Below are 11,964 nucleotides of genomic sequence, written 5' to 3'. Positions count from 1 at the left end.
TCTGCCTTGCAGCGCCAGCACGCTGGGTTCTAGTCCCGGTTGCCCCTCTTTCAGGCCAGCTCTCTGCTGTGGCCAGGGAGTGCAGTGGAGGATGGCCCAAGTGCTTGGGCCCTGCACCCCATGGGAGACCAGGATAAGTACCTGGCTCCTGCCTTCGGATGAGCGTGGTGCGCCGGCCTCAGTGCGCCGGCCATTGGAGGGTGAACCAACGGAAAAGGAAGACCTTTTTCTCTCTCTCACACTGTCCACTCTGCCTGTCAAAAAAAAAAAAAAAAAAAAATCTGGTGATGGTTTACTATATGTCTGACACTGCAACAGCACCTTATAAGTTTTATTTTACTTAATCTAACAATAACTCAAGGGCATTGTGTTAGGTGTGCATTCTCACTGATTTCATTTTCTGAAGCAAACTGTCTCTCACCTTCCTGCCAAGTAGATCAGTACAGCCCTTTAGGTATAAATTAGGTGGATTATTTTCCTGTACAGTAACAGAATGAATACAAGACACTATCATTTATGTTCATGATTTTAATCCACAACTTTCAAAAGAAAGTTCTGCTCCATTATGTAAAATATTTTGAAGAAACTTATAACATTTATATATCATCTTTCCTTTGAGGCAAAACACTTTTTACCGAGTTCGATTACGGGCACAAACAGATTGACTAACTTTTTTATGTATCGCATCATATGTTTTTCTAGATTTCAATATCCTTTCAGACACTCCTTGCCCCCAGAAAAGAATCTTCTAGTTGTCACTGCGTGACAAAATGCCAAATAGTGACCAAGGTATACAGACTTATTGTAGAGAGATACTCACAAGATGTTGGGGAAAAAAAAATCACAAAACTACGGAATAAGATGATAGTTTTATACGCTCAACTCACATGACTCTCGCCCTTGGCACTCTTGCTGGAACACTCAGTCTTTCACAATTCATCTCTTGCTGCCAATAATTTTTAATGACCTACAAATAGGCAGATCTATGCATCCAATTAATCAATACATTTTTAAACAAAATAGCCAACATTCTTTCTTAAGGAGACCACTGAACCTTTAAAAAAAAGTGTCAGAGAGAGGAAGGGAAACCATTCCCTTTCATTTTGGTCTGCATCCCTCCCGTTTTTTGGAAAACCCAGCTGCATTTGCCAAAGGTCAAAGAGCCGTGGGATGAGTCACGCAATCCCCAGCCACTTGGCCCTTTTGCAGAAATACACAAAACGTGTAGAGTCACTTAATTTCATCTCCTCCTAAGCTCTTCACATGGAAATTGGCCGCTCGGGCGAGCGATGTTTTTCACCAAAGCCAAGTGTCGACCGGCGATTAACACTCGCTGGGAAGAACACCTTCCCGGCCATTTGGGAGCTGCACGCGTTCACACCCGGGGCCGGGCGCGGTAAGCTTTCACGCGCAGCCTTTTTGTTTACGCGGGGAGGGGGCGGAGAGAGCACAAAGCTCCGCACGCGCAGAGGCCGCGAGGGCTTTTATAAAGCTCGGCTCCGCGGGCAATGCCTGCGGCTGGCGCCGAGCCGGACCGCGCCATGGAGACCGCAGCGAGCGCGGAGAAGGCGGAGAACGCTGAGGAGAACGGGGCCTGCGAGCGCGCGCGCTGCCGCAGCCGCCACCCGGCGCCCGCGGCCCTCGACGGCCCAGCGTGGCGCAGGAGCGCGGAGTCGGGGTACGGCCCCTCCGCGCGGCCCTGCGCGCAGCCACCACGCCGTGCCTCCCGCGCGCGCCGCCCCAGCTCCTCCCCTCGCTCCCGGTCCTCAGCCCGCCGCGCGCGCGACGCGGCGGCTTCTCCCGGGGCTGGGCTCACGTCTCCTTTGCGCACCTTGTGTTCCCCATCCTGCAGGCCTGCAGGTTTCTGGAGACCGTGGCAGGAACCCCGAGGCGAGGAAGAGGAGCAGGTGCCGCCCCTCCCTGCGGAAGAGGTGAGGAAGCCGCGACTCCGCGGGGTGCAGTGGCTGCACCGTTGCTGGGGATGCGGGGCTCGGAGGGAGACGCACACTCCGCCTGCCCCTCGCTGAAGATCGCACCCGCCGGTAGCCCTGTCGGTGTCCATGCAGTGGGACAATACTGAATGGGAGCCTTGGGGAGATGGGGGTTTGGGGTAGGGGTATGGGGACAGGATCACATCCCCTGGGGCACGGTGGACGATTCCAGGTTCTAGACGAGGAGGTTGGTAACTGGGATCCCTCTCCTTTTGCCCCCAGGTACCCTGTGGCCCCGGAATGACCGAAGACTCGGGAAAGCTTTCCCAGTATCGACACCCAGTCAGGTGAGTGTCAAGCCTCCACGGAGGTCTCGCCCCATCCAGCCCCGCGAGGAGCCCAGGGCACGGCACCCGCACTCAGCAGCGGCCCTTGCAGTTTTCCTCTCTTGCACAAGCTTTCTTCAAGGTGACTGCCTCTGGCAGTCGTGGCGGTCCGTTACTCATAGAAATGAGAAGCGTGGGAGCTCCTGCACACGCAGTCAGTGCTGAAGGAGTACGAAGAGGGCAAGTGCATGCTAGAGTAAAACAAAGGTGACGTCTTACACCTTCGAAAACAGTTTCACGGTTTATCCCAAAGGGGCCGAATAAAACTGGGCTCCCACCAGGCAGAGGGTGTATGTTACTGCCTTGCAAGTAACAGAAGGAAGAATGGGGTTAACGGTTGCAGTGTCTCAGCAAATCAAAGTCGACATAGAAAAGAACATAGAAATGTAATGGAAATCCTTAAGATTACTAAAGGTGATCACACAATGGGGTGAAAAGTTACTTGAGTTCACTGTTTACTGCAAACAGGCCCCAGTTTACTGCTGTTAGCCACATGAAGTCAGCCTTTGTTTGAGATTCTTTATAGCTTTTATTCACATGAAAAGTTAATTCTGCAGTGTGCTCGATTCAGACAGCTGTTAAAGGCAGAGCTACAGGATGCCTGTTAAGTGTAGGTGTTTATAAACAGCAAGTAGTAGCCAATTCATGTTAATTTCCTACCATGCTGCCGGCAATAATGAAAGAGTAGGGAAAAATACAGCAGGTGGGAAGCGTTGTCATGGAGCTTAGTTTGGTCGGTTTTACAACTAAGTGCCTGCCTGCCAAGGGGAGCATTGAGGAATAGGGAACGGATGTGTCAAGGTTGTGATTACCTGGATGGTCTTGAAGAAGTTAGCCAGATGGTTGAGGCGTGGGACCCAAGGGAACAGCATAGGAAAAGAGATGCAGGGATGTGGTACAGCACGGATAATTCTGGAGATCCAAAGGGCTAGAATGTGGGTGTGAGAAGCTGTGGTCATTGCTGCAGGGTAGTGGGAGGCCAGGTCTTGAACACCTTGCTTTATCTTGATCTTGTGTGTGGCACTGAGAAACCACGGACTTTACTCTGTAGTGGCATTGGGTGGTTACCCAAAGGATTATCTAGAAGGGCAGTGTGATCATATTTATGTTTCCAAATTCTAAAACAACAACAACAACAACAACAACACACACACACTAAGGAATGATGTACAGGCTTAGAGCAACGCGGGATTGGAAGCTATTGCCATTGCTTCTAAATCAGGTGAGAAATGATGAGCCATTCTAAGACTTTGGGAGTGATGTGGGGACTGGATGAATTTGAGGAATATTTAGATAGCAAAATAGAGTGGAGTTTGTAATGAATTGGATATGGTAGGTGACGGAGAGGTAAAAAGCCAGAATGGCTCCCAAGTTCGTGGCTAGTTATCAGGTGAATGCTGTACTAAGAATGGAAATTAGAACTTGAAACAGATTTTGGGAGCAAAATGAGCTCAATTTTCTACTTATTATATTTAACGTGCCCTTGGGGCATCCAAATAGAGATATCTGTAGGAGCTACATACATAACTCGGGGGCCCCTATGTAATGTCGGAAGTAGCCACAGAGACCATGGAGCCTGTGGGAAGTGGGTTGGGAAATCAGGGCTGAGGCTCGGGTCATTCTAGGGAGTGTAGAGGGAGGGGTGAACATTCCCAGTGAAGCCCTAAAGGAGAGGCCACCATCTACCCAGCAGGCAGAGGAGGAGAGCCAGCAAGGCCTGAGAAGAATAGGAACAGCAATATTTCAGGGCAGTGTGGAGTCCCTGGTAGAAAAGTGCTTCACACTGAGCAATTCTGAGCAGAGGGTGGTAACAGCTTAACTGGATTTTTTGGCTTTGACAGTTCCAGAAATTTATCAGAAAATGTTTCCTATATGAGTCATTCCTTTGTTGTCTGAACTGTTACAATTTAATTGTATTTCTCTTTATTTCATTTTTATTAATTTCTGTTTTGACTGGTATGTTTCTTATTCTTTTTATTCAGTTGTCAACTTCTTGAGGGTAGGGACCATGATTTACTCATCTTTGAATTATCTACTATGTTAGCATAAGGAATCACCATAATGGGTATCCAATGACTAAATCATAGTTATTTATTTAAGTATCAAAATTAGAAACTAGTAATGAAAATTCTAGACACATTTATAAACTAAATAGCCTATTTTTCTGCCTTTTAAGATGAAACATACTGAACATAATATAACTTCTGTTAAAATCATTCTATTATATGGATACACAGGGCAATTTATCCTATGCTAAAATGACTGCACTGTAGTTGGTAATTCAGCCCAATCTCTCTTCCTTTCTTTTCCTCGGATGAAAAACAATAGGGAGCCAGATGGCAAGATTAATATTTGTCAGATTTTTAAAATTCTGAGGTAATCATATGCAAATTATATGTATGAAATGTGCATCATTTCTCAATATCAGGATCGTGTTGCTAAATTTAGTTGAATGGAGAGAAGTGAGGCAGATCAGGTAGGCTGAGTTAGAGATAGCCTTTCTAACCTCGAGTTGGTTAGTACAAAGACAAACTTAAATATGGCTTTTTGTACTTTCATAAACTTAAATTGGCTACATCCATGAGTTAATCTGAATTTTAAGCAAAATAGTAGGCAGTTTCCACCTTTGTATAAGGTACAAGTATTTTGTCATCTTTATAAAGTTTATAAATTCATCAGAAGTTCTGGTTTAGTGGTAGGATTCTTTTTCCAAATGACCTAGAAGTTGAAAGTAAACCTTGTTGTATGTTTGTTAAGAATAAATACATCCATAATTATTGAAGTAAGCCAAACATTGATCTTATACCTTTATAGCTTCAGCTTGGATAAAATTTTAAAGTCTGCCAGTTGTTGACAATTTAGCAAGTAAACTCCATGATGAAAATGCATACATCAGTTGTTAAATATATGGAGCTCTTGAAATTTCACTGTTTCATGAGTGTAAGGATTCTGTGTGTGGGGGGAAAATAAAGCATATTATGTTGTCTACTTTTTTCAGACTGTTTTGGCCCAGATCAAAGTGTTATGATTACTTATATCAAGAAGCAGAAGCTCTTCTGAAAAATTTTCCAATTCAAGCCACAATTTCATTTTATGAAGATTCAGATAGTGAAGATGAAATTGAGGAACTGACCTGTGAAAATCAATCTGATTAGTTACTTTTGATGACATTCAAGGTTACAAGATTTAAATTTAGTGTACAAATGTATTATAATCCTTTCAAACTAATTTATTTGTATATAAACTATTAATAAAATGGAATATTTTATAATTACTATGGTAGTGTGGCCTTTTTAAAATCCCTACACTAGAATTAAATGTTTGAATTTTAAAAAGATGCTATAAATGTCTTATTTGTATTATATTTGGGGTTTGTAAACTATAATTTTGGTGTGTTCATTAAATTACAAATTTCCCTTGAGTTACACTTTTGCAAATTATAGTATTTAATTTTTAAGACTGGACCTTGTAACATCAGCTGTTTGCTGCTGGTCCCTATTGGATGTTGTGGTTATATATTAATATTGTCTTACTAGATAATACTGAAAATAACCTTATTTTATCAGTCACACACTTATTATTATGTTCTTGATGGAAGATGGTGGAAAACACTTTAAATCATAACTGAGAAAGGGAATCAATCTTAGGGCTCTTAAATTTTAGGAATTTTAAATAAGTGAATAAAGTAACTCTTATTGTAATAATTCTGCTATCCTTAAATTCAGTAGCAAAATACTCATGTGCATGGATTTCAGAAATCATTTTTGTACCAAAATAAACTTAAATTTTAATTCCATTTTCAGTGAATTTTTTGAAGTACATTCATAGCGTTGGTCTTCAGTATGTATCATACTGCATGAGAAATCCCCCAAATTAAAACAACATTTAAATGGAACATTTTACATGGAGTCTAAAGGCCAGAATTTGATAGTATTGTCTAATTTTTGCCCAAGGAAGAGCTAAGGAATTTGGCAGCTATGAAACAATCTTTGATATTATCACATTTCCTTTGCTTTAGTTCCTTGCTTTTGATATTCCCATGTAATTTTTTTCTCATGGGAAGTGAAATCCGTAGTGAGTTTTTCTCCTAGATACTTGTAGATGAATGCATCACCACTTAATGGGAGAAAACAATTTCCAAAGTAATGTAGTATAACATGGTTATGAAGTTCTTTTAGCGTACATACAGTCTTTTCAAAGTAAGCATTCCAATTGCAAATAATATTTCTTTACCATTCCAGAATATTAATGGGTAGAGATGAAGGTCAGAGGTGATTAGCTGACTAAGTAATGCCTCTTAATGAGTGGTCACATACAGTGGCACACTCTTCATTCCTATTTATTTTTATTTGATTTTGGAGAGAGAGTGAGCATGAGCTGGGCCTGGCAGATGCCAGGAGCCAGGAACTCAATCTGGGTCTCCCACAAAGGTAGCAGGGAGAAAACTGCATGGGGTGGGGAGGAGCTGGTACTCTGGTATGGGATGTGGGTACCCCAAATGGCATATAATCACTGCATCAAATGCCTGCCACATTCTAATATAAAAGGCGCTACAAACAACTTTGATTTCCAGGCATTTTATGGACTAGGTAATTGTAATGGAGGAGGTTTCAGCCATGAGGATCTGTTCAGCAGGCGAAGTTAGTGAAAGGATCATGAGGAAGGTTACTTATGTGTCTCCTCTTAAAAGCTGCTTTTATTGAATTCTCTTCTCAGGGTCTCTGTGTGTGTACACAAAATGCAGCAGGCCACCCATATGGACTTGGAGCATTAGGGACTTGTATTTCCCTTCACAGTGTTTGTGCTTATCTCATGAATATGTTGGAATAGTACAGAGATCCACTGCCATTTATTGAGTACCTACTGTTAGCCAGGCACTGCCCTACAGTTTACATATGACCCTTTACTCTGGCCATTGTGCAGATGGGGAGAATGAGGCTTTAAGATAGCAAAGCAACTTGGCACAACCCCACTCAGTCGTTAAGGGCAGGGATGGCATCCAGACCAGATGTGCTTGATGTGATCAACATCAGTTAGGGGTGAGCTGCAACTTCCAGGGAAGATGGGAGCAGGAGGAGATTTACTCACATATTTCACTGAAAAGTGAAGTTTTCTTCTTACACCCAGTGCTGGCTGTCGGCACTTGATACCTTGACACTTAAAGGTGTGAGGTTCTCCTTGCACAGCCTAGTACTTTACAAGGGAGAATTTCAGAGCAATCATAATGCTTTTATGGTGTTATTTTATTTCTGTATTCCAAGTAGTATGGTGGTACTGCTTAACATGGACAGACACTGGCATTCTGAATACTCAGACCCGGTCAGCACCAGGGCTAAGGAACAGCTTCACTGTTAAGACTTCCACGAGATAGCTGTCACCTCCCTCTAGTGCTGAAGTTCAGGACGCAAGAGTAACTGAGCATGCGTACTTTCCCCGGTTCCACCTCCGCCGGCGTTCCCGCCGTCCCGTTGGCCCCGCCCTTCGCGGACGTGCTGCGTCATGGCGTGTCTCACCCCCGGTGACCCCGGAAGTGGGTCAGGGGCTTGGCCTCTGCCCGGCCGCAGAGCCGGAGCGGGAGTACTGTTCTGAGAGTTGAGCCCCAGAACGAGCTTATCTGGCGGCGGCGGACCCCGGGCAGGGCCCGGGACAGGGTCCAGGATGCTCAACGTCCCTTCCCAGTCCTTCCCGGCCTCCAGCTCGCAGCAACGCATCGCCTCTGGGAGGCGTAGCAAGGTAAGCGAGCTACACGGCCAGCCTAACCCGGAGCTCGCCTTCCGCCGGCGTTCTGCGTTCCTGCACGGTCTGTTAGCTGCTGACACGCCCGCTCCCACCTCCTGTGCCACTCTGTAGCCTTCATGCCCTCCTGCCTTTGCTGCCGACCTCTCTCTGATCCTGCGGCGTCTCGTGTCCTCGAACTCCTAGAACTTCCTTGCTTCTCACCTGCTAGCCGCTCTCTGTCAGCTCCAAGTCCTTTCCCGCTATTTGAATTCAGATTTGTATGACAGGACCATGCCCTGTGCTTGCCGCATTGTAGGTACTCAGTATTGGGTTTCTTCCCTCAATCTATCCTCCTTTGCAGCCGTGGGAGTGCTGTGGGTTCCCTAGAGAAAGGGAAAAGCTGTGCAGTAGCGACAGTGGCCATCCCTGTAAGGCTGGGGACTCTTGGAGAAGCAGGGACAATTGTCCACAAACTTCCGAACGGTTCTAAAGTCACACTGCCTTTCTTTCTCCGGTAACTGTTTCTCCAGTGCCTTTTCTGCTGATCCCACTGGCTGACTTTGACATTAAATATAATTCTCTTGAGTTTTTCTTGAGTGTATTACTGTTAGCAACAAGTGTTACACGTGTATTCTATATTTGCCAAGTTACCAAGAAATTGCAAGGTGAATGTTGCTCGCTTCAGTGATTTCTTAGTTTCTCATTGTGTTACTACACCTGCCTGTTTCATTTCTGAGACATCCGCTTGAGACACTCTTTTCGTTTCTGAATCCTTTGCATCTGCATCATTTGGAACCCTCATTGATTTTATTATTATTCTTCACTTAGACCTAGAGTTCTGATCCTAGATCAGAATAGGGGTTCAGGGATCTCTGGTTTTCATTAGCTTTTCACAGGTCTTTAATCCTAAACATAATAATAATACTAATAACAACAACAACAGGGTTTGCTTACTGATGTATGTTGAGTGCTTTACGTGGATTATCTCGTTTAATCCTCACAGTGATACTATGAATTATTCCCACTCAGAAAATAAAACTGGCTGTGAAGTGTTGCCTTACTCTCTGGGCTTATTTGTGATGTGATTCTGGCTGTGACATATCATTTATTGCTGTTGTTTACCATACAAGCCATCCATTATGTGTCCTCCCTGAGGTTTGGCCTGTTTCTCTCTTTAAAATACATACTTGACAGATTAATAGAACCTTTCCAGAGCAAATCTCTGAATTAGAATATGAGTTACTGCTCTCTTCTTCGTTAAAACCCCAACCATATTCTCAGCATCCATGTAAAGGCAAAAACTTAAAGGCAAAGGCAGAAGTAACAGCTGGTGGTGGTAAAGGTGAGTCTTCGGATCCAAAAAGAACAAAATATGATTATTATACAATTCAAAGGAAGATTCCAACTCTATTCTTTTTTTCCCTCTCTTTGTGAAACAGATGATCTTGGATGTGTTAGAAGCTGAGGCGGGGTTAGATGAGATGGGTTAGAAGTTGAGGAAATGGAACTTATGTGAAGAGGTTGTACTCATCTGTTAAAATTGTTAAAAATGTAAACTTTTAAGTAAATGCCCCAGATTCTTTCTCCAGATTCACTACTTTATCTCTGAGTCAATTTCCTCATTTGTAAATGGGAATAACAGTACCAGTTTTATAGGATTGTTCCTGGGATTAAATGAGATACGGCTTCTGTTTGTACAGCTTTGGTAGTGGTGTGGTAAATGCTATTTGCATTGAGCTTTTTGTTCAAATCTTACAGATTTGACTTTGACACAAAGTATGCACTCAGTATGTGGTAGTTATTATTATTTCTACTAACAGTGGTACATAAGTGCTTTCTGGGAACCTACCATATTCTGAAGATGTAGTTTCTGATTTCAAGGAATTTCATCTCATAGACTGCATGGACTAGTAAATTCGCAGTTCCAATGTCATGAGTACCATAACCATCCCGACCACAAAATGTGTGGGGGTGAGAGAAGACTTCTGGAGAAATAATGAGTGGGGGAGGTTGATCCAGGTAGAGAAATTTGCACTTATAAATAGGTGCTTGATAGCTATCAAAGAATAAATTTGGGGCCGGCACTGTGGCATGGCAGGTTAAGCTGCTGTCTGTAGTGCTGGCATCCCATATGGGCGCTAGTTGAATCCTGGCTGCTCTACTTCTGACCCAGCTCCTGCTAATGCACCTGGGAAAGCAGCGGAAAATGGCCCAAATCCTTGGGCCCTGCTGTGAGAGACCTGGAAGAAGCTCTGGGCTCCTGGCTTCGGCTGTCCCAGCTTCAGATTTTGCAGCCATCTGGGGAGTGAGCCAATGGATGGAAGACCTCTTTCTCTACCTATTTTTTCTTCTGTAACTTTTGCCTTTCAAATAAGTAAATATTAAAAAAAATCAGTTCTCCTTTGACTAAAGTATATAATATGAAAGAGTTAAAGTTACAACTTCTATCTAGTAAAGGAAAATTGACCAGATTGTGAAAGATCTGATAAACTACTAGAGAATATAACGACATTATTATAAGGTAATGTTGGAAGCAATTGGATCAAACAGGTTCCATGATTAGATTTTAAAAAAGAGTTATTTATTTATTTGAAAGACAGAGTTACAGAAAGAGAGGGAGAATGGAGTAGAGGTTGGGCAGGGGGATATCTTCCATTCACTGCTTCATTCCCCAAATGGCTGCAATGGCTGGGGCTGGGCCTGGCTGATAGTAGAAACCTGCAACTCCATCTGGGTCTCCCATGTGGGTGGCAGGGGCCTAAGAACTTGGACTGTCTTCTGCTGTTTTCCCCGGGCACATTAGCAGGGAACTGGATCAGAAGTGGGGCAGCCAGGACTCAAGCAGCACTCCTATGGAATGTTGGTGTTGCTGGTATTGGCTTAACTTGCTGTACCATAGCACTGACTCGCATGACTAGATTTTCATTCCAAAAGATTACCTTGTGGATTATGGAATGGAGAGGGATAGTGATTTTGGTTTGAGATGGGAAAGATCGGTTTTTTATACTTTATTCATTACTCATAAGAGGCACAGAGTTTCCATGATGATCAGAGTGGGATGTTGTAGATTGATGAGATAGAATTTGGAAGAAAAATGGATGCCTAAAACAGAAGAGTAAGATCTATAATCTTCCTTTAATTTGCGTACTGTACATTAGATATTGTCCTGGTACTGTGTTACGAACTTGTTAAGACAGTTTTTATACAGTAGTCCTGTTCCTTAGAGGTGTATGGAAAATTTTCCAGTAGGTATTCTCAACTGGGTAAAATACAAGAAATACCTCTTAGTCGATTTTGTGTTGCTATAACAGAATACCTGAGACTGGGTGATTTATAAAGAACAAAGATTTATTTTTTATAGTTCTGGAGACTGGAAAGCCCAAGGTCAAGGGGCCTGCATTTGCAAGGACCTCCTTGCAGAGGGCATCACTTGGTAAGAGAGAGCAAGACATTGAACCTGAAGTCTCAGTCTCTTTCATATTTAGCATTAATCCATTCATGAGTGTGGAGTCCTCAGGACTGAAACACATCCCATTAGGCCCCATATCTGAACGTTATCATATTGGGAATTCAGTTTTCAATGCATGCTTTTCAGTGGACATATTAAAAGCATACCAAGCTTTAAGGCTCTGCTGTAAAAGTCTTGAAGATGTATTTGTAAAACAAAACAAGAACCCAGACCATCCTGTTAGTAAATCCTCTAGGCAGGGAGGGGTTGACTGGTTGACTGACATACTTTTATTTATTTATTTATTTTGCTAAGAGCCAGATAGTAAGTACAGTATTCGGTAGTTTCCCCTTCTCTTTGATTTTGCTTTCTATGGTGTCAGTTATCTGCAGTCAACCAATATCCAAAAATATTAGATGGAAAGTTTCAGTTCATGAGTTTGAGGTTGTACACTATTCTGAATAGCATGGTTAAATCTGGC

At 43.3% G+C, this 11,964-nt stretch overlaps 2 protein-coding genes across 6 annotated transcripts in view; both read left to right on the top strand.

The window, feature by feature from the left end:
• Positions 1–1,150: 1,150 nt before the first annotated feature.
• RIPPLY2 (ripply transcriptional repressor 2) lies at positions 1,151–6,113 on the top strand. 2 transcript variants are annotated; one of them, XM_051854518.3, is made up of 4 exons: positions 1,151–1,396; positions 1,853–1,931; positions 2,214–2,278; positions 5,316–6,113. In XM_051854518.3, exons 1-4 carry the CDS (start codon positions 1,290–1,292, stop codon positions 5,470–5,472), a joined length of 408 nt encoding a protein of 135 aa, XP_051710478.3. In that variant the 5' UTR covers positions 1,151–1,289; the 3' UTR covers positions 5,473–6,113. The 2 variants fall into 2 exon arrangements, with proteins under 2 accessions (XP_051710478.3, XP_008261509.2); XM_008263287.5 differs by lacking the exon at positions 1,151–1,396 and adding an exon at positions 1,440–1,678.
• The window catches only part of CYB5R4 (cytochrome b5 reductase 4), a 189,966-nt gene continuing 179,866 nt past the window's right edge, over positions 1,865–11,964 (top strand). For 2 of the 4 annotated variants that reach the window (XM_008263160.5, XM_070073823.2), the window contains exon 1: positions 7,752–8,050. In XM_008263160.5, the coding sequence (XP_008261382.1) occupies positions 7,976–8,050 (75 nt within the window). In that variant the 5' untranslated portion in view covers positions 7,752–7,975. Of the gene's footprint in view, positions 1,932–2,213; positions 2,279–7,751; positions 8,051–11,964 lie in introns of those variants that run through there. The other 2 variants (XM_089332946.1, XM_008263159.5) reach the window with 2 other exon arrangements.

The sequence above is a fragment of the Oryctolagus cuniculus genome, chromosome 5 (assembly GCF_051225735.1).
Source record: "Oryctolagus cuniculus isolate XC-2025 breed Fujian yellow rabbit chromosome 5, ASM5122573v1, whole genome shotgun sequence".
In the NCBI taxonomy this organism is placed as follows: Eukaryota; Metazoa; Chordata; class Mammalia; order Lagomorpha; family Leporidae; genus Oryctolagus; species Oryctolagus cuniculus.
The sequence above is the reverse complement of the archived record's forward strand: the minus strand, read 5'-3'. Positions and strand labels throughout refer to the sequence as shown.